The sequence below is a fragment of the Chiloscyllium punctatum genome, chromosome 19, assembly GCF_047496795.1.
Source record: "Chiloscyllium punctatum isolate Juve2018m chromosome 19, sChiPun1.3, whole genome shotgun sequence".
Classification (NCBI taxonomy): Eukaryota; Metazoa; Chordata; class Chondrichthyes; order Orectolobiformes; family Hemiscylliidae; genus Chiloscyllium; species Chiloscyllium punctatum.
The window spans coordinates 92,796,126-92,821,304 of record NC_092757.1 but is presented as its reverse complement, the minus strand read 5'-3'; the positions used below and the strand labels follow the sequence as shown (position 1 = coordinate 92,821,304).

At 47.0% G+C, this 25,179-nt stretch overlaps 1 protein-coding gene across 2 annotated transcripts in view; it reads left to right on the top strand.

The window, feature by feature from the left end:
- Window positions 1-25,179, top strand: part of LOC140491625 (solute carrier family 13 member 2-like) — a 46,942-nt gene that overhangs the window by 766 nt on the left and 20,997 nt on the right. Inside the window, exons 1-6 of one of the 2 annotated variants that reach the window (XM_072590080.1) lie at window positions 5,189-5,567; window positions 6,868-6,996; window positions 12,936-13,072; window positions 13,252-13,580; window positions 17,753-17,942; window positions 19,349-19,471. In XM_072590080.1, coding sequence (XP_072446181.1) covers window positions 6,898-6,996; window positions 12,936-13,072; window positions 13,252-13,580; window positions 17,753-17,942; window positions 19,349-19,471 — 878 coding nt within the window. In that variant the 5' untranslated portion in view covers window positions 5,189-5,567; window positions 6,868-6,897. Of the gene's footprint in view, window positions 1-5,188; window positions 5,568-6,867; window positions 6,997-12,935; window positions 13,073-13,251; window positions 13,581-17,752; window positions 17,943-19,348; window positions 19,472-25,179 lie in introns of those variants that run through there. The other variant, XM_072590079.1, reaches the window with a different exon arrangement.

The window sequence follows — 25,179 nt, the reverse complement described above, 5'->3', positions numbered from 1 at the left end:
GGGTCCAGATTGGGTTGAGATATCTGAATGAGTTGGACCGAAAGGTCTGTTTCTGTGCTGGACATCTCGATGACCCTATAATGGAGCAGAGACAGAACTCCACAACTGGGTATAACACAGAGGCACAGGAGCCAGGAGCAGGCTCTTGGTGGTTCTGCATCGGGGCTCTGTTTCCATGCTGCCTGATCTGACCAGTCTATCAGACTGAAAGGAGGAATGTGACGGAGAGAGGGATGGAGGGTTAGGGATGAAATTCTAAAATCACGGCCAAAGCAACCAAACGGTTTCAATTAGCCAGGCTCACCACTGTTGCTGTGTGTTAGAAACAAAGAGGAAAGGTGAGAAAACAAGAAATCAAGAGAGACGGGAACATTTGTCTGTATTTAGCCCGGGCTGTCCCTGTCCTGGGAGTGTTTGATGGGGACAGTGTAGAGAGAGCTTTACTCTGTATCAAACCCCATGCTGTCCCTGTCCTGGGAGTGTTTGATGGGGACAGTGTAGAGGGAGCTTTACTCTGTACCTAACCCCGTGCTGTCCCTGTCCTGGGAGTGTTTGATGGGGACAGTGTAGAGGAAGCTTTACTCTCTGTCTAACCCCGTGCTGTCCCTGTCCTGGGAGTGTTTGATGAGGGACAGTGTGGAGGGAGCTTTACTCTGTATCTAACCCCGTGCTGTCCCTGTCCTGGGAGTGTTTGATGGGGGACAGTGTCGAGAGAGCTTTACTCTGTATCTAACCCCATGCTGTCCCTGTCCTGGGAGTGTTTGATGGGGACAGTGTAGAGGGAGCTTTACTCTGTACCTAACCCCGTGCTGTCCCTGTCCTGGGAGTGTTTGATGGGGACAGTGTAGAGAGAGCTTTACTCTGTATATAACCCCATGCTGTCCCTGTCCTGGGAGTGTTTGATGGGGAAAGTGTAGAGGGAGCTTTACTCTGTATCTAACCCCGTGCTGTCCCTGTCCTGGGAGTGTTTGATGGGGGACAGTGTCGAGAGAGCTTTACTCTGTATCTAACCCCATGCTGTCCCTGTCCTGGGAGTGTTTGATGGGGACAGTGTAGAGGGAGCTTTACTCTGTATCTAACCCCATGCTGTCCCTGTCCTGGGAGTGTTTGATGGGGACAGTGTAGAGAGAGCTTTACTCTGTACCTAACCCCGTGCTGTCCCTGTCCTGGGAGTGTTTGATGGGGACAGTGTAGAGAGAGCTTTACTCTGTACCTAACCCCGTGCTGTCCCTGTCCTGGGAGTGTTTGATGGGGGGAGCAGTGTAGAGGGAGCTTTACTCTCTGTCTAACCCCGTGTTGTCCCTGTCCTGGGAGTGTTTGATGAGGACAGTGTAGAGGGAGCTTTACTCTCTGTCTAACCCCGTGCTTTCCATGTCCTGGGAGTGTTTGATGGGGGACAGTGTAGATGGAGCTTTACTCTGTGTCTAACCCCATGCTGTCCCTGTCCTGGGTGTGTTTGATGGGGACAGTGTAGATGGAGCTTTACTCTGTATCTAACCCTGTGCTGTCCCTGTCCTGGGAGTGTTTGATGGGGACAGTGTAGAGGGAGCTTTACTCTGTATCTAACCCTGTGCTGTCCCTGTCCAGGGAGTGTTTGATGGGGACAGTGTAGAGGGAGCTTTACTCTGTATCTAACCCCGTGCTGTCCCTGTCCTGGGAGTGTTTGATGAGGGACAGTGTGGAGGGATCTTTACTCTGTATCTAACCCCGTGCTGTCCCTGTCCTGGGAGTGTTTGATGGGGACAGTGTAGAGAGATCTTTACTCTGTATCTAACCCCCTGCTGTCCCTGTCCTGGGAGTGTTTGATGTGGACAATGTAGAGGCAGCTTTACTCTGAATTTAACCCCGTGCTGTCCCTGTCCTGGGAGTGTTTGATGGGGGACAGTGTAGATGGAGCTTTACTCTGTATCTAACCCCATGCTGTCCGTGTCCTGGGAGTGTTTGATGGGGGGCAGTGTAGAGGGAGCTTTACTCTGTATCTAACCCCATGCTGTCCCTGTCCTGGGAGTGTTTGATGGGGGGCAGTGTAGAGGGAGCTTTACTCTATCTAACCCCGTGCTGTCCCTGTTCTGGGAGTGTTTGATGGGGGGTAATGTGAAGTTGATAACTGCGTATACCTGATAATTGATTGACTGTTGTGAATATTCATGACCCTCTCTGTTGTGTTGACCATTTTAATGACACGTTACTTTGGGCAGTACTTTTGCCAGTTACTCTGGTATTTATCAGTCGGAAGATAAACCAGTTTTGTGGACTTTCAGACCTGGTCGTATCTATTTAGTGATAAAGCTTGACTTGCCTGCCAAAAGTAAAGCATTAATTTTTTCTGCTATTTCTCACATTGTGTAACTAAGGCAGGATCTGCATATCCGCATTCTGCTACTGAGACTGGGAGCTCTCTGTAATCAGTGAAGACTCACCCTGGTGCCTTATTGCTGCAATGGGACACTGACCTTTCACTGACTCCCTGTCACTCACTCTGTGAGCAATGGGACAGGGGACAGGGGACAGGGGACAGTGTGTTACTGTCAGATGCCTGCACCAGAACAGGGAGTTATTTCAGCTCTTTCTCAACATTTTAAGGAAAGTACGAACCATTTTGTTCAGACAATATTAAACAATCGATTTTGTGTTATGTACTTTGCCGCTAGGGTCCGTGTTGAATGTATGTCCCTGTTCACTATTGAGACGGTGATGCTGAGGGTACAGGATACATCGAGTTCAGTGTTTTACTGTCAGTCCATTGATCGCAGTCACGCTGGAATAAAGAAGTTGTATTCCTGCAGCACCATTTGAGACCATTGGACAATCAAGTATTTTGAGATGTTGGCAGTGTTACAATACCGGCCTGGACTAGGAGAGAATGGCAGCTTCCTTCCAGTCACTCTCAATGTCAACACCTTCTCCTCAACTGAAACAAATTCTCTGTCTGTATTTTTCCTCCCAAAGTCATAACACATTATACAGTACAACCTCGATTATCCGAAACATCAATTATCCGAATTTCGAATTATCCAAACAAGATCTCAAGGTTCTGTAAATAAGCTATCCATTATCTGAACTCTCAGTTATCCAAGCAAAATATTCCCCGCCTATCTTGTTTAGATAATTGAGATGGTTCTGTATCCCATTTATTACTCACTCACTTATCCTGCATACACGCAGGATAAAATGCACCTCTGTATGTGTATATGTGTGTAATAGGAACATTTTTACACTTCCCTTACAATTTAATTTCCTGTTGAACTATGTATCATTCACAAATCTGGGTAGAGTCCTCTTGGCCCCCGATGTAAGTCCCTTACACAGATGTTGACTAATTGAGATCTCAGTTCTGATCCTGTGTGGAACCTAATTAGCCAGAGCCTTTGACAGGAACATAATTGCTGTCTCTCAATCCCAGCCATTCCCAATCTAAGGTGACATATATCCCAAATCCCGTGTGTCCCTCAAATGTTGTGTGATCCAAATACACTACAGCAACTGAATTCTGCTCTCCCTCTGATAGGTAGGGAGGATGTTGTAAAACGTGAAAGGGTTCAGAAAGGATTTACAAGGATGTTGCCAGGGTTGGAGGGTTTGAGCTACAGGGAGAGGCTGAACAGGCTGGGGCTGTTTTCTCTGGAGTGTCGGAGGCTGAGGGGTGACCTTATAGATGTTTACAAAATTATGAGGGGGTTTGATAGGGTGAGTATTCAAAGTCTTTTCCTTGGGGTGGGCGAGTCCAAAACTAGAGGGCATAGGTTTAGGGTGAGACCTCAGGGGCAACATTTTCACGGACAGGGCGGTGCGTGGATGGAATGAGCTGCCAGAGGAAATGGTGGAGACAAAAATACTGCAGCTGCTGGAATCTGTGGTAGACATGCAGAAGGCTGGAGCAGCACAGCAAGACAGGCAGCATCAGGAGGTGGAGAAGCCAACGTTTCAGGTGTAACCCTTCTTAAATGACAGCATTTAAAAGGCTAGGAGAAAGTGAGGACTGCAGATGCTGGAGATCGGAGCTTAAAAATGTGTTGCTGGAAAAGCGCAGCAGGTCAGGCAGCATCAAAGGAACAGGAGAATCAATGTTTCGGGAAGAGCTCCTGAAGAAGGGCTTATGCCCGAAACATTGATTCTCCTGCTCCTTTGATGCTGCCTGACCTGCTGCGCTTTTCCAGCAACACATTTTTAAGCATTTAAAAGGCACCTGGATGAGTATATGAATAGGAAAGGTTTGGAGGGATATGGGCTAAATGCTGGCAAATGGGACTGGATTAGGTTGGGATATCTAGTCGGCATGGATGAGGTGGACTGTACATCTCTGTGACTGGTTGCCCTCTGCCTCATCAAAAAACTGGTGCACCACTCACTACGTTTTTCAGCTGAATCAGCGTTGACTTCGAACATAAAAAACAGGACCAGGAATAAGCCATCCCTTGCTCCTCTGTACATTACTCAGGGCAAAATCTCTCATTCTCAGCTGATTTATCTCAGCCACCAGATATGAAAGGGATGCTTGAACAGAGAGACTGGTGGCTTGTTCAGAGACAAATTATAGAAAAGAGCAGAGTAGATGGGGAGAAGCTGTTACCCCATGTGAAAAAGGTAAAGAACAAAGGCACTTGGATTTAAAACGATGTGCAATTGGAGCAAGGGTGAAGTGAGAAAGGAAGATTTATTCAGGGTCTGGAATGCACTGCCTGGAAATATAGGGGAGGCAGGTTCGATTGAGGATTCAGAAGGGGTATTTGATTAAAACACAGTGCACAGGAGAACAGACAGGAGATTGGCACTGCTACCTTCTCCCCAGCCCCACCCCCCTCCCATTTATCCCTTCACCCTGGAGGCTCCCTACCTTCAGTCCTGATGAAAGGCTTTTGCCTGATTTTCCTGCTCCTCAGATGCTGCCTGTCTGGCTGTGCTTTTCCAGCACCACTCTACTAGACACTGAGTAATAGAACTCTGGCAGGTACAATAAATTAAATGGTTGTGTTCCGTGCCACACGAGCTCTGTGATTCTCTGACCAGTTACACAGTGTATTAAAGATTAAGAGGATTAGAGATTAAAAACATGGAAGTAATGTTAAACCTTTACAAATCCTGGTCAGATCTCAGTTGGAGATTATAGTGCCTGTACCTTTGGAAGATTGTCACAGTCTCCGAGAGGGCGCGGAGGAGATGTAGGCGATGGGTCAAGGGTTGAGGGTCCTCAGTAAATGTGGAGAGGCTGCAGGAGCTGGGACAGAGCAGGGAGTTTTTTTAATCACAGCATTCTAAAGCACAAGCAGTTTAAATCAAGTAAATGTGGAGAAACTGTTTCTATTGTCAGAGGATCAATAATTTCGGGAAAACAGATTAAAGAAATTTCGCAGCAGGATCCAGGAATGGGGTCAGGGGAGGGACAGCAGAGTGTTTCCTGGAATCAGGGAGTTCTGGGTTTGTGTGGAGGGAATGAGGCAGTGAGTCACTGGGATCAGGAGTGTTCTGTCTGCACTGTATGTGTAGGAGCTGAATCAACAAGAACTGTCAAACACACGCACTGGATAAATGCCTGAAGAGGAAGGTGTTTGGAGATCAGTGGGGAATGAGTGAGTATGTGGAATGGGTAACTCCTTACAACACAGGCTGCAGGGGCTGAATGGCCTCCTGTTCTGGAGATTTCTGTAAAATGGATCATTTTGGATGTAGCTGATGAGTGCTAATACTTGTGGACGATGCTGTGGTTATTACAGAGGCCAGCCTGCTCTACGTTTGAATAGTTCTTGCTGAACACGTTGAAGACAAGGCACAGCCCCCTGTATAACCAAGCTGCTCTGCTTTGGTCTCACTGCACACCCATTACACACTCATAGAAGAATCATAGAACCCCTACAGCATGGAAGCAGGCCATTCGACCCATCGAGTTCACTCTGACCTTTTGAAGAACATCCCACCAAGACCCACCCCCTTCCCCCCCCCCCCCCCCCTGTCCTTGTAACCCTGCATTCCCCATGGCTAACCCACCTCGCCTGCACACTCCTGGACAGTATGGGCAATTTAGCACGGCCCGTCCACCAAACCTGCACATCTGTAAGCTGTGGAACTAAACCAGAGCATCTGGAGGAAGCCTACACAGACATAGAGAGAATGTACAAACTCCACACAGTCACCTGAGGCTGGAATCGAACCCAGGTCCCTAGCATCGTGAGGCAGCAGTGCTAACTACTGAGCCACCGTGCTACCCCTAGGCCTCTCATGGATAGACTCCTTGTTCTCTCCATCCACTAACCTCAGCAAATGCGGAGGCGACTCCTTCAGGGAGTTTTGTTTACTGTATAAATAGAACATCATAGAATGAGTCAGTTGCTCGTACAATACATGAGCATTGTGAATCTTGTTCAAAACTTCTCATCTTGCATTCCTGAGGACAGTTCACAAGAATACCAACTTATGTTGGAAAATCAACATTCATACTGTGTGAGTGAAAAGTGCTGATTACTGGGCAAGAGGATTCTGATTGGTAGAGACATTACCAAGGCAAATGCACCAGTTCATGATGATTGGCAGTTAACTGTTTAAACATTAAACCAGGTGGCAGGTTAATTCCAACCTTACCTGTTGTGAAAAGTTGAGGATAGCTGATTCAAACAGCAACATGAGCAGAATTCACCATCGTCAGGACCATGCCATCAACTCAAATGGACATTCTGCCTGTCACGCAAGTATGTGAGTTTCAGTGCCAGTGTGATGCCAGGTATGTTGGTCATACCTCCCAAAGACTGGCAGATCATATCAAATGGCATATCATTTTCGCTCTTTTGATATGTAATAGTTTTTAGCAATATTGTGGAATTTTTGAATGTTGGAAGTAGCAATTTAAGGTAAGCGCTTCTCATTTGTTTGTTTTAGGAGGCTGGCTGTGGTTACACAATCATTCTCATGGCCATATATTGGTGCACTGAAGCACTCCCATTGGCTGTCACTGCACTCATTCCTGTGCTACTTTTCCCAATGTTCAGAATCATGGAGTCATCAGAGGTACGTTGCCCAGATTCGGGAAACAGTTTTATTTGTTTATAAACAGGATGGAAAACATGGGAAATACAGAGCTGAGGGTAAATGGTCAGATCTTGGGGTAAATGGTCAGAGTTGGGTTAAATGGTCAGAATTGGGGTAAATGGTCAGAATTGGGGTAAGTGGTCAGTGCTGGGGGTAAATGGTGAGATCTTGGGGAAAATGGTCAGAGCTTGGGCTAAATAGTCAAAGTTGGGGGTAAATGGTCAGAGTTGGGGTAAATGGTCAGAATTGGGGAAAGTGGTCAGAATTGGGGAAAGTAGTCAGATCTTGGGGTAAATGGTCAGAGTTGGGGTAAATGGTCAGAATTGGAGAAAGTGCTCATTGCTGGGGGTAAATAGTCAAGAGTTGGGGTAAATGGTCAGAATTGGGGTAAGTGGTCAGTGCTGGGGGAAAGTGGTCAGTGCTGGGGGAAAATGGTCAGAGTTGAGTTAAATGCTCAGAATTGGGGTAAGTGGTCAGAATTGGGGAAAGTGGTCAGATCTTGGGGGTAAATGGTCAGAGTTGAGGTAAATAGTCAGAATTGGGGAAAGTGGTCAGTGCTGGGGGTAAATGGTCAGATCTTGGGGAAAATGGTCAGAGCTTGGGCTAAATAGTCAAAGTTGGGGGTAAATGGTCAGAGTTGGGGTAAATGGTCAGAATTGGGGTAAGTGGTCAGTGCTGGGGGTAAATGGTCAGATGTTGGGGAAAATGGTCAGAGTTGGGGTAAATGGTCAGAATTGGAGAAAGTAGTCAGATCTTGGGGTAAATGGTCAGAGTTGGGGTAAAAGGTCAGAATTGGAGAAAGTGCTCATTGCTGGGGGTAAATAGTCAAGAGTTGGGGTAAATGGTCAGAATTGGGGTAAGTGGACAGTGCTGGGGGTAAATGGTCAGATCTTGGGGAAAATGGTCAGAGTTGGGGTAAAAGGTCAGAATTGGAGAAAGTGCTCATTGCTGGGGGTAAATAGTCATGAGGTGGGGTAAATGGTCAGAATTGGGGTAAGTGGTCAGTGCTGGGGGAAAGTGGTCAGTGCTGGGGGAAAATGGTCAGATCTTGGGGAAAATGGTCAGAGCTTGGGCTAAATAGTCAAAGTTGGGGGTAAATGGTCAGAGTTGGGGTAAATGGTCAGAATGGGGAAAGTGATCTGTGCTGGGGGTAAATGGTCAGCTCTTGGGGAAAATGGTCAGAATTGGGATAAATGGTCAGAATTGGGGTAAATGGTCAGAATTGGGGTAAGTGGTGAGTGCTGGGGGTAAGTGGTCAGATCTTGAGGAAAATGGTCAGAGTTGGGGTAAATGGTCAGAATTGATGTAAGTGGTCAGAATTGGGGAAAGTGGTCAGATTTTGGGGGTAAATGGTCAGAGTTGGGGTAAATAGTCAGAATTGGGGTAAGTAGTCAGAATTGGGGAAAGTGGTCAGTGCTGGGGGTAAATGGTCAGATCTTGGGGAAAATGGTCAGAGCTTGGGCTAAATAGTCAAAGTTGGGTAAATGGTCAGAGTTGGGGTAAATGGTCAGAATTGGAGGTAAATGGTCAGATCCTGGGGAAAATGGTCAGAGCTTGGATGTGGGAGGTCAACGACTCTGGTGTGTCTGGCTCGTATAAGTGTGGAAAGTGTGTGCACGTTTAGCTACTGCCAAAGCATATTGCAGCACTATGAAAGAACTCGAGGGCTTAGGCTCATCTGAGAGAACGAGATCTTTCTGGACAAGACCTTCAGCGAGGTTATTACACCAATCGTAGCAGAAAAGAGCAGAAGAGAGCAGACGATGAGGAAGGCAGAGAGGAGACAGGTGCAAGAGACCCCGGGGGAAGTACCTGTCAGGAACAAGTTGGATCTTTTGGAAACAGTAGAAACAGATGACACTGCCAGTCCGCGAGGCGGCCAGGTCTGTCAATCAAAGGCTGGTGTGGAGGCAGAGCAGAAGAGTCGGACATCACACAGAGCTGTGGTAATAGGGGACTCCATCGTGAGAGGAACTGACCGGGGTTTTTGTGGCAGCAGACGGGACTTAAGGATGGTGTGTTGCCTTCCTGGTGCCAGGGTTAAAGACATCACAGTCAGAGTGCAGGAAATCCTCAAGGACGAGGGTGAAGAGCCAGAGGTGGTGGTACATGTCGACACAAATGATCTCGGGAAGAAGAGGAGGAACATACTACAGCGGGACTTCGGAGAATTCGGAAGAAGGCTGAAAAGCAGGACGTCCAGGGTGGTTATCTCCAGTTTGCTTCCAGTTCCTCGGGCTGGTGTGGCCAGAAACGGAGATAATAAATTTGAATGTGTGGTTGGGGAACTGGTGCAGGAAGCAAGGATTTAAATTCTTGGATCACTGGGGTATGTTTTGTGGTAAGCATAAGTTATACAAGAGGGACGGTTTGCACCTTAATAGGTTAGGGACCAGCATTCTGGCAGGCAGGTTTGCTAGTGCAACACAGCTACATTTAAACTAAGTAGCGGGGGAAGGGGACAAACTGGATGTTTAAGAAGGAAATTGGAGGGAAAGTTAGAACAAGGGAAGTCAAGAAAGAAAACTGTATCAATGAGGCAGAAAACTCAGAAAGGGATCATGCTATAAGGTTGAGCGAAATAGGAGTTGATGGGAAGGGTGAGGGCAGTAACAAATTAAAAATACTATACATGAATGCACAAAGCATTAGACATAAGATGGATGAGCTTGAGGCTCTTTTGGAAATTGGCAGATACGATATTGTGGGGATAACTGAGACGTGGCTTCAAGTGGACAGGGCCTGGGAAATGAATATTCAAGGCTACACGTGCTATCGTAAGGACAGACTGACGGGCCGAGGGGGTGGGGTGGCCATGTTGGTAAGGGATGATATTCAGTCCCTTGCGCGGGGGGACCTAGAATCAGGGGATGGAGAGTCCGTATGGATAGGGCTGAGAAATTCTAAGGGTAAAAAGACCCTAATGGGAATTATCTACAGGCCCCCAAACAGTAGTCTGGATGTCGGATGTAAGTTGAATCAGGAGCTGAAATTGGCCTGTCGCAACGATGTAACTACAGTTGTTATGGGGGATTTCAACATGCAGGTAGACTGGGAGAACCAGGGTGATATTGGACTTCAAGAAAGAGACTTTGTGGAGTCCCTCAGAGATGGATTCTTAGAACAGCTGGTGCTGGAACCGACCAGGGAGAAGGCAATTCTGGATCTGGTATTGTGCAACGAACCAGAATTGGTCAGGGACCTCGAAGTGAAGGAGCCATTGGGAAGTAGTGACCATAATACAATAAGCTTCAATCTGCAATCTGAGAAGGAGAGGGTACAATCGGAAGTGACAATATTTCTATTGAATAAAGGGAACTATGGAGCTATGAGGGAGGAGCTGGCCAAAGTTCAATGGTGCAATACCTTAGCAGGGATGACAGTGGAGGAATAATGGTGGATATTTCTGTGTATGATGCAGAAGATGCAGTATCAGTTCATTCCAAAAAAGAAGAAAGATCCTAGGAGGAGGCATGGGTGGCCGTGGCTGACGAGGGAAGTTAAGAAACATATAAAGTTAAAAGAGAAAAAGTATAAAATAGCAAAGATAAGTGGGGAAACAGAGGACTGGGAAGCTTTTAAAGAACAACAGAGGATTACTAAAAAGGGAATACGCAGAGAAAAAAATGAGGTGCGAAGGTAAACTGGCCAAAAATATAAAGGAGGATAGTAAAAGTTTTTTTAGGTACGTGAAAGGCAAAAAAATGGTTAAGACTAAAATTGGGCCCTTGAAGACAGAAACAGGGGAATATGTTACGGGGAACAAAGAAATGGCAGAAGAATTGAATTGGTACTTCAGATCTGAGTTCACTGGGGAAGACACAAGCAATCTCCCTGAGGTAACAGTGGCTGAAGGACCTGAACTTAAGGGAATTTATATTTGCCAGGATTTGGTGTTGGAGAGACTGTTAGGTCTGAATGTTGATAAGTCCCTGGGGCCTGATGGTCTACATCCCAGGGTACTGAAGGAGGTGGCTCGAGAAATCATGGATGCGTTGGTGATTATTTTCCAGAGTTTGGTAGATTCGGGATCAGTTCCTGCGGATTGGAGGGTGGCTAATGTTATACCACGTTTTAAGAAAGGGGCAAGAGAGAAAGCAGGAAATTATAGACCAGTTAGTCTGACCTCAGTGGTAGGAAAGATGCTGGAATCTATTATAAAGGATGAAATTACGACACATCTGCATAGTAGTAACAGGATAGGCCAGAGTCAGCATGGATTTATGAAAGAGAAATCATGCTTGACTAATCTTCTGGAATTTTTTGAGGATGTAACTCTGAAGATGGACGCGGGAGATCCAGTAGATGTAGTGTACCTGAACTTTCAGAAAGCTTTTGATAAAGTCCCACATAGGAGGTTAGTGAGCAAAATTAGGGTGCATAGTATTGGGGGCAAAGTACTAACTTGGATTGAAAGTTGGTTGGCTGATAGGAAACAGAGAGTAGTGATAAATGGCTCCATTTCGGAATGGCAGGCAGTGACCAGTGGGGTACCGCAGGGATCAGTGCTGGGGCTGCAGCTTTTTACAATATATGTTAATGATATAGAAGATGGTATTAGTAATAACATTAGCAAATTTGCTGATGATACTAAGCTGGGTGGCAGGGTGAAATGTGAGGAGGATATTAGGAGATTACAGGGTGACCTGGACAAGTTAGGTGAGTGGTCAGATGCATGGCAGATGCAGTTTAATGTGGATAAGGTATGGTTATCCACTTTGGTGGCAAGAACAGGAAGGCAGATTACTACCTAAATGGAATCAATTTAGGTAAAGGGGCAGTACAGAGAGATCTGGGTGTTCTTGTACACCAGTCAATGAAGGTAAGCATGCAGGTACAGCAGGTAATGAAGAAGGCTAATAGCATGCTGGCCTTCATAACAAGAGTATAGAAGCAAAGAGGTTCTTCTGCAGTTGTACAGGGCCCTGGTGAGACCACACCTGGAGTACTGTGTGCAGTTCTGGTCTCCAAATTTGAGGAAGGACATTCTGGCTATTGAGGGAGTGCAGCGTAGGTTCACGAGGTCAATTCCTGGAATGGCGGGATTACCTTACACTGAAAGATGGAGCGACTGGGCTTGTATACCCTTGAGTTTAGAAGACTGAGAGGGGATCTGATTGAGACGTATAAGATTATTAAAGGATTGGACACTCTGGAGGCAGGAAACATGTTTCAGCTGATGGGTGAGTGCCGAACCAGAGGACACAGCTTAAAAATACGGGGTAGACCATTTAGGACAGAGATGAGGAGAAACTTCTTCACCCAGAAAGTGGTTGTTGCTGTGTGGAATGCTCTGCCCCAGAGGGAAGTGGAGGCCCAGTCTCTGGGTTCATTTAAGAAAGAGTTGGATAGAGCTCTCAAAGATAGTGGAATCAAGGGTTATGGAGATAAGGCAGGAACAGGATACTGATTAAGGATGATCAGCCATGATCATATTGAATGGTGATGCAGGCTCGAATGGCAGAATGGCCTACTCCTGCACCTATTGTCTATTGTCTATTGTCTAATTGGTCAGAGTTGGGGGTAAGTGGTCAGATCTTGGGTAAATGGTCAGGTCTGGGGTAAATAGTCAGGTCTGGGGCTAAGTGGTTAGATCTGGGGCTAAATGGTCAAATCTGGTGGTAAATGGTCAGAATTGGCGTAAATGGCCAGAGTTGGAGGTGAATGGTCATATCTGGGGCAAATGGTCAGCGGTGGGGCTAAATAGTCAGATCTGGGGATAAATGGTCAGATCTTGGAGTGAGTGGACGGTACCTCGTGTGTAAATGGTCAGTGTTGGGACTAATGGTTAGAGCTGGCGTAAATGATCAGTGTTAGGGATAAATTGTCAGACACACACTCACACTCACACTCACACTCACACTCACACTCACACTCACACTCACACACACTGTACTGCTCTGTGGTTTCTTTTCCAGGTGTGTGTGCAGTACCTGAAGGACACGAACATGCTGCTTGTTGGGGGATTGATGGTGGCAGTAGCAGTGGAACACTGGAATCTTCACAAACGGATCGCCCTGAGGGTGCTGCTCATTGTTGGAGTGAAACCATCTCTGTAAGATCCCCTCAGTCAACGGTCAGCACTAGGGGCCGGGGGAAGGATAGAGCAAGTGGTGGCAGCAAGATTTCCAACCCCATACCCAGTTCGGTTTCTTAGCGATGATTGTGTCTCTCTAGCTTCTTGAATCAGATTCCTTGAAGCAGTTTGTGTTATTGTGGCCTGTTCCTTTCCAGGTTAATGATGGGGTTCATGGGTGTGACAGCCTTCCTGTCGATGTGGATCAGTAACACAGCAACCACCGCCATGATGGTTCCCATCGCCCAGGCCGTGCTGGACCAGCTCCACAAAGCAGAAAGCAACAACTTGGAGCATGATGATGACATAGAACACATGGAGCTGAAACTGCAGGGGAAGGGCACAGTGCAGACTGAAGATAAAGTCATCATTAATTCCCATGCCTTTGAGATGCTACCTGAGAAACCTGACAGCACCAAAATGGAATTGGAGACCATCAAGCAAATCGATCATTCCAAATCCGACATGAATGGCGTGGCTGAGAAATGTGAGCTTAATCGGCTTTGAAATAATTGCTTCTGTTCTCCGTATTCATAATGCTCACAAAGCACCATGAGACAGGAAATTCAGAACATTATGATGTTAGGTGCCACTTGTGCCAGTTTATGCACACAGCTCTGCTGTAGGTCTCCGAATGAGAGGGCAAGCTACAATAAAGGATTTACAAGGAAGAAACCAGCCTTTGAGAGATAGCAGTTTTCAGAGAAGATTGAGCAGTTTGGAATTTACATCTTTAGAAAAGACACACTTCAGAGATTGATTGAGAGTTATGAATGAGTTTGATAAAGTTGGGCGTCAGGGAAATGTTTCCACTTGTTAGCGAACTGAAAACAAGAGGACACAAGTACAAGACTTTCACAAACAACAGTGTTTCTGCAGAGTGTGGTTAGAATGTGGAGCTCACACCCCACAGGGCATGTCTGGGGAGTAGGGTTTGGAAAGGAAACCGGAAATGTACAAGAGAAGAGAGAGAATAGGAAGATTTCTGAAGAGGGTAAAAACAATGACTGCAGATGCTGGAAACCAGATTCTGGATTAGTGGTGCTGGAAGAGCACAGCAGTTCAGGCAGTAAAATCGACGTTTCGGGCAAAAGCCCTTCATCAGGAATAAAGGCAGTGAGCCTGAAGCATGGAGAGATAAGTGAGAGGAGGGTGGGGTGGGGAGAAAGTAGCATAGAGTACAATAGGTGAGTGGGGGAGGGGATGACGGTGAGAGGTCAGGGAGGAGGGTGGAGTGGATAGGTGGAAAAGAAGATATGCAGGTAGGACAAGTCATGGGGACAGTGCTGAGCTGGAAGGTTGGAACTAGGGTGAGGTGGGGGAAGGAGAAATGAGGAAACTGTTGAAGTCCACATTGATGCCCTGGGGTTGAAGTGTTCCGAGGCGGAAGTGTTCTTCCTCCAGGCGTCGGGTGGTGAGGGAGCGGCGGTGAAGGAGGCCCAGGACCTCCATGTCCTCGGCAGAGTGGGAGGGGGAGTTGAAATGTTGGGCCATGGGGCGGTGTGGTTGATTGGTGCGGATGTCCCGGAGATGTTCCCTAAAGCGCTCTGCTAGGAGGGTCCCAGTCTCCCCAATGTAGAGGAGACCACATCGGGAGCAACGGATACAATAAATGATATTGGTGGATGTGCAGGTAAAACTTTGATGGATGTGGAAGGCTCCTTTAGGGCCTTGGATGGAGGTGAGGGAGGAGGTGTGGGTGCAGGTTTTGCAATTCCTGCGGTGGCAGGGGAAGGTGCCAGGATGGGTGGGTGGGTTGTAGGGGGGTGTGGACCTGACCAGGTAGTCACGGAGGGAACGGTCTTTGCAGAAGGCAGAAAGGGGTGGTGAGGGAAATATATCCCTGGTGGTGGGGTCCGTTTGGAGGTGGCGGAAATGTCGGCAGATGATTTGGTTTATGCGAAGGTTGGTAGGGTGGAAGGTGAGCACCAGGGGCGTTCTGTCCTTGTTACGGTTGGAGGTGTGGGGTCTGAGGGCGGAGGTGCAGGATGTGGACGAGGTGTGTTGGAGGGCATCTTTAACCACGTGGGAAGGGAAATTGCAGTCTCTAAAGAAGGAGGCCATCTGATGTGTTCTGTGGTGGAACTGGTCCTCCTGGGAGCAGATATGGCGGAGGCGGAGGAATTGGGAATATAGGATAGCATTTTTGCAGGAGGTAGGGTGGGAAGAGGTATAATCCAGATAGCTGTGGGAGTCAGTGGGTTTGTAAAAAATGTCGGTATCAAGTCAGTTGTCATTAATGGAGATGGAGAGGTCCTAGAAGGGATGGGAGGTGTCAGAGATGGTCCAGGTAAATTTAAGGTCAGGGTGGAATGTGTTGGTGAAGTTGATGAACTGCTCAACCTCCTCGCGGGAGCATGAGGTGGCGCCAATGCAGTCATCAATGTAGCAGAGGAAGACGTGGGGAGTGGTGCCGGTGTAACTACGGAAGACGGACTGTTCTACGTAGCCAACAAAGAGCCAGGCATAGCTGGGGCCCATATGGGTGCCCATGGCTACCCCTTTGGTCTGGAGGAAGTGGGAGGATTCGAAGGAGAAATTGTTAAGGGTGAGGACCAGTTCTGCCAAACGAATGAGAGTGTCGGTGGAAGGGTACTGTTGGGGACGTCGGGAGAGGAAGAAACAGAGGGCTTGGAGGCCCTGGTCATGGCGGATGGAGGTGTAGAGGGATTGGATAGGGTTCCGAAGAGTCAGAGATACAGCTGATGGTAACGGGATGTGAATTGTCTGAAATATAAACACTGAAGGGCTGGATGCAGATTTGCTCACTGAGCTGGAACGTTTATTTCCAGACATTTCGTCGCCACACTAGGTAACATCTTCAGTGAGCTTCCAGATGAAGCACTGCTGGTGTTTCCTGCTTTCTATTTATATGTTTGGGTTTCCTTGGGGTGGTGATGTCATTTCCTATGGCAATGTCTTTTCTTGTTCTTTTTCTCAGGGAGTGGTAAATGGGATCCAAGTCAATGCGTCTGTTGACAGAGTTCCAGTTGGAATGCCACGCCTCTCGGAATTCTCGTGTGTGTCTCTGTTTGGCTTGTTCTAGGATGGATGTGTTGTCCCAGTCGAAGTGGTATCCTTCCTTATTTGTATATGAGGATACTAGTGAGAGAGGGTCATGTCTCTTTGTGGCTAGTTGATGTTCATGTATCCTGGAGGCTAATTCCCTGCCTGTTTGTCCAATGTAGTGTTTGTTACAGTCCTTGCACGGTATTTTGCAAATGACATTAGTTTCACTTGTTGTCTGTATATGGTCTTACAAGTTCATTAGCTGCTGTTTTAGTCTGTTTGTGGGTATGTGGGCTACCATGTTGCCATGGGGTCTGAGTAGTCTGGCAGTCGTTTCCGAGATGTCTTTGATGTAGGGGAGAGTAGCCAGGGTTTCTGGATGTGTTTTGTCTGTTTGTTTGGGTTTATTGCTGAGAAATCGGCGGACTGTGTTCATTGGGTACCTATTCTTTTTGAATACACGGTATAGGAGATATCCCTCTGCTCTGCATAGTTCCTCTGTGCTGCAGTGTGTGGCGTCTCGTTGAAATAATGTTCTAGTGCAGCTTCGTTTGTGTATGTTGGGATGCTTGCTTCTGTAGTTCAGTATTTGGTCCATATGGGTGTTGTTTTCCTGTAGATGCTGGTTTGAAGTTCCCCATTGGCTGTTCACTCTACTCTGACATCGACGAATGGCAGTTTGTTGTCGTTTTCCTCCTCATTACTGAGGACAGTATCGTCAAGCTAGTGGACCCACTTCACCTTCAACAACAACAAACGACAGACAAACCGGTGCTGTCCCTGTCCTGGGAGGGTTTGATGGGGACAGTGTAGAGGGAGCTTTACTCTGTATCTAACCCCGTGCTGTCCTGGTCCAGGGAGTATTTGATGGGGACAGTGTAGAGGGAGCTTTACTCTGTATCTAACCCCGTGCTGTCCCTGTCCTGGGAGTGTTTGATGGGGACAGTGTAGAGGGAGCTTTACTCTGTATCTAACCCCGTGCTGACCCTGTCCCTGGGAGGGTTTGATGGGGACAGTGTAGAGGGAGCTTTACTCTGTATCTAACCCCGTGCTGTCCCTGTCCTGGGAGTATTTGATGGGGACAGTGTAGAGGGAGCTTTACTCTGTATCTAACCCCGTGCTGTCCCTGTCCTGGGAGTGTTTGATGGGGACAGTGTAGAGAGAGCTTTACTCTGTATCTAACCCCGTGCTGACCCTGTCCCTGGGAGTGTTTGATGGGGACAGTGTAGAGAGAGCTTTACTCTGTATCTAACCCCGTGCTGTCCCTGTCCTGGGAGTGTTTGATGGGGATAGTGTAGAGAGAGCTTTACTCTGTATCTAACCCCATGCTGTCCCTGTCCTGGGAGTGCTTGATAGGGGACAGCGTTGAGGGAGCTTTACTCTGTATCTAACCCCGTGCTGTCCCTGTCCTGGGAGTGTTTGATGGGGATAGTGTAGAGAGAGCTTTACTCTGTATCTAACCCCATGCTGTCCCTGTCCTGGGAGTGCTTGATAGGGGACAGCGTTGAGGGAGCTTTACTCTGTATCTAACCCCGTGCTGTCCCTGTCCTGGGAGGGTTTCAGACTCAGATTGTCCAGAAGCAGTTCAATAAATGATTTAGTGATTCAGTTCTGGGTAAAGGTGGAATTCTGTCTGTGGTTGTTTTGAAGGTAATGGAGGGGTTCCTGTAGCAGAAGACAAGGCCATCCTGGAGGAGGAGGAGAGAAAGATACAATTGGAGAAACACCTGAACCTCTCAAAGGGGATGAGCCTGAGTGTTTGCTATGCAGCGAGCATCGGGGGAACTGCCACACTTACTGGGACCACTCCCAACCTCATTATGAAGGGACAGTTAGATAGGTGAGTATTTGCACAACCTCCTCTTCTCTATTAGTGACTCCATTCTCCAAACAAACCTCTGGCACCTTCAATGGATCAACACCGCGGACCTTCGCCCCTCTCCTTCCAAATATCCATCAGCTTTCCATTACCCTTGAACATCCCATTCAAACCCCATCGCCGTGGTAACAGATCCCCCCCCCAACAAGCCGGCTTCTGTGTCAGCAGTCCATCCTGGGTCTTGTTGTGTGAAAAGGATGTTTGGGTGGAATTTCTCTCCTGCTGTCTCAGATTGACCCAGTCTCACCCCTGAATGGGTGAAGAGTGAACCTCACACCAGATTGAGTTGGTGCTGAGTGAAGGAGTGCTATACTGTCAGTGGTGCTGTGTTCTCATTGTGTCGATTAGCCAGGGCATTGCTGATCTGTTCAGGTGGATTACAGGATACCATGACAGTATCTGAACAAGACCACCCCTCAGAACTGCGCCTCCACCCCCCACTACTCCCACAACCCACCCACCCCCCACCCCCCCAACCCACCCACCCTTGCCTAAATGGCTCCCTCCCCTCACTTTCACTTTGGTGCTGTCTGAAGAAATTCACCAAAGATCCTAAGAATACACCTTCCAGACCCATGACCAGTTCCATCTAAAAGGACAAGGGTAGCAGATACATGGGAACACCACCCCCTGCAAGTTCCCCTCCGAGCCCCTCACCATCCTGACTTGGAAATATATCGCTGTCCTTTCAGTGTCACTGGGTTAAAATCCTGGAATTCCCTCCCTAAGGGCAGCCCACAACACATGGACTACAGCGGTTCAAGAAGGCAGCTCACCCCCACCTTCTCAAGGGGCAACCAGGGACGGGCAGTAAATGCTGGGCCCAGCCAGCAACTCACTCATTCCACAAATGAATACATGAAAGAACATGCTTTATTGACAACTCCTCAGAATGCCAGGCTCCCAGCCTCAATGGGGATCATATTGGACTGAGTGCCCTCTGAGGGGGTCTCCAGCCCCAGCTGTGCAGTCATACTTTGTACCAGCTACATTCCAGAATGTTCTCCTGCTACAGACTGAGGAGCCTGGTGCAGTGTCAAAGCTAAACAGTCCTGGCAGTGGTGGGCACTTCCACCCCTCCAACTATCTGATATCCCAAGAAAGGTTCCCGTGAGCCAGATTTCATAATTAACGAGATCACTGATGGAGGATTGTTGAGAAAAGTCACTTGGAGTTTTGGTGGGGGCTGAGTGCTGTGAATTTCACTCAACATAAACTGAAAATCCAAAAGTTCAGATCTATGGCTCCAAAACTTCCCTCTGAACAGGAGGTCACTTCAGATTATGTGAGATCAGTCGAGTATATTTATGACAATTTAGTTTACAAAACTCACTCGGTGTTTTATACTGATGTCCCTTTCTTTTCAGCCTCTTCCCAGGCAATGGAAATGTTATAAACTTCGCCACCTGGTTCGGTTTCTCCTTCCCTTGTATGTTCATCATGTTGTTACTGACGTGGATCTGGCTTCAGATCCTGTACCTGGGATTTAAGTAAGTGTCCTTTCCTCTTTCCCCATCAGGAGCTCTCCACAGTTCCAGGGGAGTGCTCCGCTAAACTGGAGCGATTTGGGGTTCGGGGTCAAGGGTGGAGGGTAAGGGTTTGGGATTAGGGGTTAATGGTTAGGGATAGGGGTGCAGGGTATTGGGTTCAATGCTCAGGGTTGGGGGTTAGGGATAGGAATCTGGGTCGGGGGTTCGAAGTTATGGGTTGACAGTGGTTCAGGGTTAGGAGTTTGATGTTGGGGGATAGGGATTCGGGGTTTGGAGTTTGATGTTGGGGGATAGGGGTTCAGGGTTTGGAGTTTGATGTTGGAGGATATGGGTTCAGGTTAGGGGTTTGATGTTGGGATGTAGGGATTCAGGGGTAGGAGTTTGTTACTGGGATAGGGGTTCAGGGTTTAGAGTTTGATGCTGGTGTATAGGGATTCAGGGTTAAGAGTTTGATGTTGGGGGTTAGGATTTCAGGGTTAGGGGTTTGATGTCGGGGTAAATGGGTTCTGGGTTAGGGGTTTAATGTTTGGATTAGGGGTTCAGGGTTAGAAGTTTGATGTTGGGGTATTGGGGTCCAGGGTTAGGAGTTTGATATTCGTGTATAAGGGTCCAGGGTTAGGGGTTTGATATTGGCGTTAGGATTCATGGTTAGGAGTTTGTTACTGATGTAGGGGTTCTGGGTTTGGAGTTTGATGTTGGAGTATAGGGGTTCAGGGTTAGGAGTTTGATGTTGGAGTATAGGGGTTCAGGGTTAGGAGTTTGATGTTGGGGTATAGGAGTTCTGGGTTAGGAATTTGATATTGGCATTTGGGATATAGGGTCAGGAGTTTGTTACTGCGGTAGGGGTTCAGGGTTTGGAATTTGATGTTGGGATATGGATGTTCAGGGTTAGGAGTTTGTTGGCATATAGGGGTTCAGGCCTGTAGGGGGGAAGGGAAAGTGAAAGCGACAGGGAATATGGAGTTAAATGGAAAGATAAGCAGCAGGATAGCATGTGTGCAGGCGGATTTAAACTTGAGGTAGACTGGGAATGCAGCAAAAAGGAAGGATAACTTAGGACATCTTATGACTTCCAATATCTCTAATGATAAGAAAGTTAGTATTAAGGTACTTTACCTGAATGCTCATAGCATTCGTAACAAAGCAGACGAACTAATGGCACAGATCATCGTGAATGATTATGATGTGGTAGGCATCACAGAGACGTGGCTACAGGGGGGTCAGGACTGGCAGTTAAACATCCAAAGATTTTCAACTTATCGAAAAGACAGGGAGGTGGGCAGAAGGGGCAGGGGTGCCTTGTTAGTTAAGAACAAAATTAAATCTATGGCACTGAATGACATAGCGTCGGATGATGTGGAGTCTGTGTGGGTGGAATTGAGGAACCACCAAGGCAAAAAAACCATGATGGGAGTTATGTACAGACCTCCTAACAGTGGTCAGGACCAGGGATGCAACATGTACCGGGAATTAGAGAAGGCATGTCAGAAAGGCAAGGTCACAGTGATCATGGGAGACTTCAATATGCAGGTGGACTGGGTAAATAATGTTGCCAGTGGATCCAAAGAAAGGGAATTCATGGAATGCTTACAGGATGGCTTTTTGGAACAGCTCGTCATGGAGCCCACAAGGGAGCAGGCTATTCTGGACCTAGTGCTATGTAATGAACCAGACTTTATAAAAGATCTTAAAGTAAGGGAACACTTAGGAAGCAGCGATCATAATATGGTAGAGTTCAGTCTGAAAGAGAGAAGGCAAAATCAGATATAATGGTGTTACAGTTAAATAAAGGTAATTATGAGGGCATGAGAGAGGAACTGATGAAAATAGACTGGAAGCAGAGCCTAGCGGGGAAGACAGTAGAGCAAAAATGGCAGGAGTTTGTGGGTATAATTGAGGACACTGTACAGAGGTTCATCCCCAAGAAGAGAAAGATTATCCCGGGAGGGATTAGACAGTCATGGCTGACAAAGGAAGTCAGGAAATGTATTAAAGAAAAAGAGAGATCCTATAAATTGGCGAAGAACACTAGGAAATCAGAAGATTGGGAAGGCTACAAAAACAGAGGATAACAAAGAGAGAAATAAGGAAGGAGAGGATCAAATATGCAGGTAGGCTAGCCAATAATATCAGAAATGATAGTAAAAGTTTCTTTCAATACATAAGAAACAAACGACAGGCAAAAGTAGATATTGGGCCACTTCAAACTGATGCTGGAAGCCTAGTGATGGGAGGTAAAGAAATAGCTGGAGAACTTAATAAGTACTTTGCATCAGTCTTCACAGTGGAAGACATGAGTAATATCCCAACAATTAAAGGGAGTCAGGGGGCTGAGTTGAGTAGGTTGCCATTACAAAAGAGAAAGTGCTAGAAAAGCTAAAAGGTCTTAAAATTGATAAATCTCCTGGCCCTGATGGGCTACATCCTAGAGTTCTGAGGGACGTGGTTGAGGAAATAGCGGAGGCATTAGTTGAGATCTTTCAAAAGTCACTGGAGTCAGGGAAAGTCCCGGATGATTGGAAGATCACTGTTGTAAACCCATTGTTCAAGAAAGGATCAAGACAAAAGATGGAAAATTATAGGCCAATTAGCCTAACCTCGGTTGTTGGTAAAATTCTAGAATCCATCGTTAAGGATGAGGTTTCTAAATTCTTGGAAGAGCAAGGTCGGTTTAGAACCAGTCAACATGGATTTAGTAAGGGGAGGTCGTGCCTGACAAACCTGCTGGTATTCTTTGAAGAGGTGACAAGTAGGTTAGACCAGGGAAACCCAGTGGATGTGGTCTATCTAGACTTCCAAAAGGCCTTTGATAAGGTGCCACACGGGAGGCTGCTGAGTAAGGTGAGGGCCCAAGGTGTTGGAGAAGAGCTACTGGTATGAATTGAGGATTGGCTGTCTGACAGAAGACAGAGAATTGGGATAAAAGCTTCTTTTTTGGAATGGCAGCCAGTGACAAGCGATGTCCCGCAGGGTTCAGTGTTGGGGCCGCAGCTGTTCATATTATATATTAATGATCTGGATGAAGGGACTCAGGACATTCTGGCGAAGTTTGCCAATGATACAAAGTTAGGTGAACAGGCAGGTAGTACTGAGGAAGTGGGGAGGCTGCAGAAGGATCTAGACAGTTTGGTCCAGGAAATGGCTGATGGAATTCAATGTGAGCAAATGCGAGGTCTTGCACTTTGGAATAAAAGAATACAGGCATGGACTACTTTCTAAACGGTGAGAAAATTCATAAAGCCACAGTACAGAGGGATCTGGGAGTGCTAGTCCAGGATTCTCTGAAGGTAAACGTGCAAGTTGAGTCCGTGATTAAGAAAGCGAATGCAATTTTGTCATTTATCTCAAGAGGGTTGGAATATAAAAGCACCTTTGTGCTACTGAGACTTTATAAAGCTCTGGTTAGGCCCCATTTGGAGTACTGTGTCCAGTTTTGGTCCCCACACCTCAAGAAGGACATACTGGCACTGGTGCGTGTCCAGCGGAGATTCACACAGATGATCCCTGGAATGTTAGGTCTAACATACGAGGAACGGCTGAAGATCCTGGGATTGTATTCATTGGAGTTTAGAAGGTTAAGGTGCGATCTAGTAGAAACTTACAAGATAATACATGGCTTGGAAAGGGTGGACGATAGGAAATTGTTTCCGTTAGTTGAAGAGACTAGGACCCGTGGACACAGCCTTAGAATTAGAGGGGGTAAATTCAGAACAGGAATGCGGAGACATTTCTTCAGCTAGAGAGTGGTGGGCCTGTGGAATTCATTGCCGCGGAGTGCAGTGGAGGCCGGGACGCTAAATGTCTTCAAGGCAGAGATTGATAAATTCTTGATGTCACAAGGAATTAAGGGCTATGGGGAGAATGCGGGTAAGTGGAGTTGAAATGCCCATCAGCCATGATTGAATGGCGGAGTGAACTCAATGGGCCGAATGGCCTTACTTCCACTCCTATGTCTTATGGTCTTAGGGTTTGGAGTTTGATATTGGGGAATCGTGGCTCAGGTTAGGAGTTTGATGTTGGGGATAGGGTTCAGGATTAGGAGATTGATGTTGGGGTATAGGGGTTCAGGGTTAGGAGCTTGATGTTGGGTATAGGGGTTCTGGGTTTGGAGTTTGATGTTGGAATATGGACGTTCATGGTTAGGAGTTTGATGTTGGCATTCAGGGGCTCAGGGTTAGGAGTTTGATGTTGGGGTAAAGGGGTTCAGGGTAAGGAGTTTGATGTTGGGGTATGGGGTTCTGGGTTTGGAGGTTGATGTTGGGATATAGGGGTTCAGGGTTAGGAGTTTGATGTTGAGCATATAGGGGTTTAGGGTTAGAAGATGATGTTGGTGTTAGGGATTAAAGGTTAGGAGCTTGTTACTGGAGTATAGGGGTTCAGGTTTAGGAGTTTGATGTTGGGAATAGGGGTTCTGGGTTCGGAGTTTGATATTGGCATTAGGGACATAGGGTGAGGAGTTTGTTACTGGGTTCAGGGGTTCAGGGTTTGGAGTTTAATGTTGGGATATGGATGTTCAGGGTTAGGAGTTTGATGTTGGAGTATAGTGGTTCAGGATTGGGAGTTTGATGTTGGGGTATAGGGGTTCAGGTTTAGGAGATTGATGTTGGGGTATAGGGATTCAGGGCTAGGAGATTGATGTTGAGATTAGGGATTCAGGATTTGTTACTGGGGTAGGGATTCAGGGTTGGAGTTTGTTGTGGTGTAGGGGTTCAGGGTTAGGAGTTTGATGTTGGACTATAGGGATTCAGGGTTAGGAGTTTGTTACTGGGGTAGGGGTTCAGTGTTTGGAGTTTGATGTTGAGGTATGGGGGTTCAGGGTTAGGAGTTTGATGTTGGCATGTAGGAGTTCAGGGTTGGGAGTTTGATGTTGGGGATAGGTTTCAGGGTTATGAGTTTGAGTTTTTGGGTAAAGGGGTTCAGGGTTAGGAGTTTGATGTTGGGGTATAGGGGCTCAGAATTAGGAGTTTGCTGTTGGGGATAGATAGTTTTCAGGGTCAGGAGTTTGATTTTTTGCGTAAAGGGTTTCAGGATTAGGAGCTTGATGTTGAGGTATAGGGGTTCTGGGTTAGGAGTTTGATGTTGGCATTAGGGCTATAGGGTCAGGAGTTTGTTACTGGCGTAGGGGTTCACTGTTTGGAATTTGATGTTGGGATATGGATGTTCAGGGTTAGGAGTTTGTTGTTGGCGTATAGGGGTTCAGGGTTTGGAGTTTGATATTAGGGTATCGGGGCTCAGGTTAGGAGTTTAATGTTGGGGATAGGGTTCAGAGTTAGGAATTTGATGTTGGGGAATCGGGGTTCAGGGTTAGGAGTTTAATGTTGGAGTTAGGGATTCAGGATTAGGAGATTGATGTTGGGGTAGTTTGATGTTGAGGTATAGGGTTCAGGGTTAGGAGCTTAATGTTGGAATATGGATGTTCAGCGTTAAGAGTTTGATGTTGGCATACAGGGGTTCAGGGTTAGGAATTTGTCGGGGTATATTGGTTCAGGGTTAGGAGTTTGATGTTGGGGAAAGTGTTCAGGGCTAGGAGTTTGATGTTGGAGTATAGGGGTTCATGGTTAGGAGTTTGATGTTGGGAATAGGGGTTCAGGATTAGGAGCTTGATGTTGGGGTATGGGGTTCAGAGTTAGGAGTTTGATATTGGCATTAGGGACATAGGGTTAGGAGTTTGTTACTGGGGTAGGGGTTCAGGGTTTGGAGTTTAATGT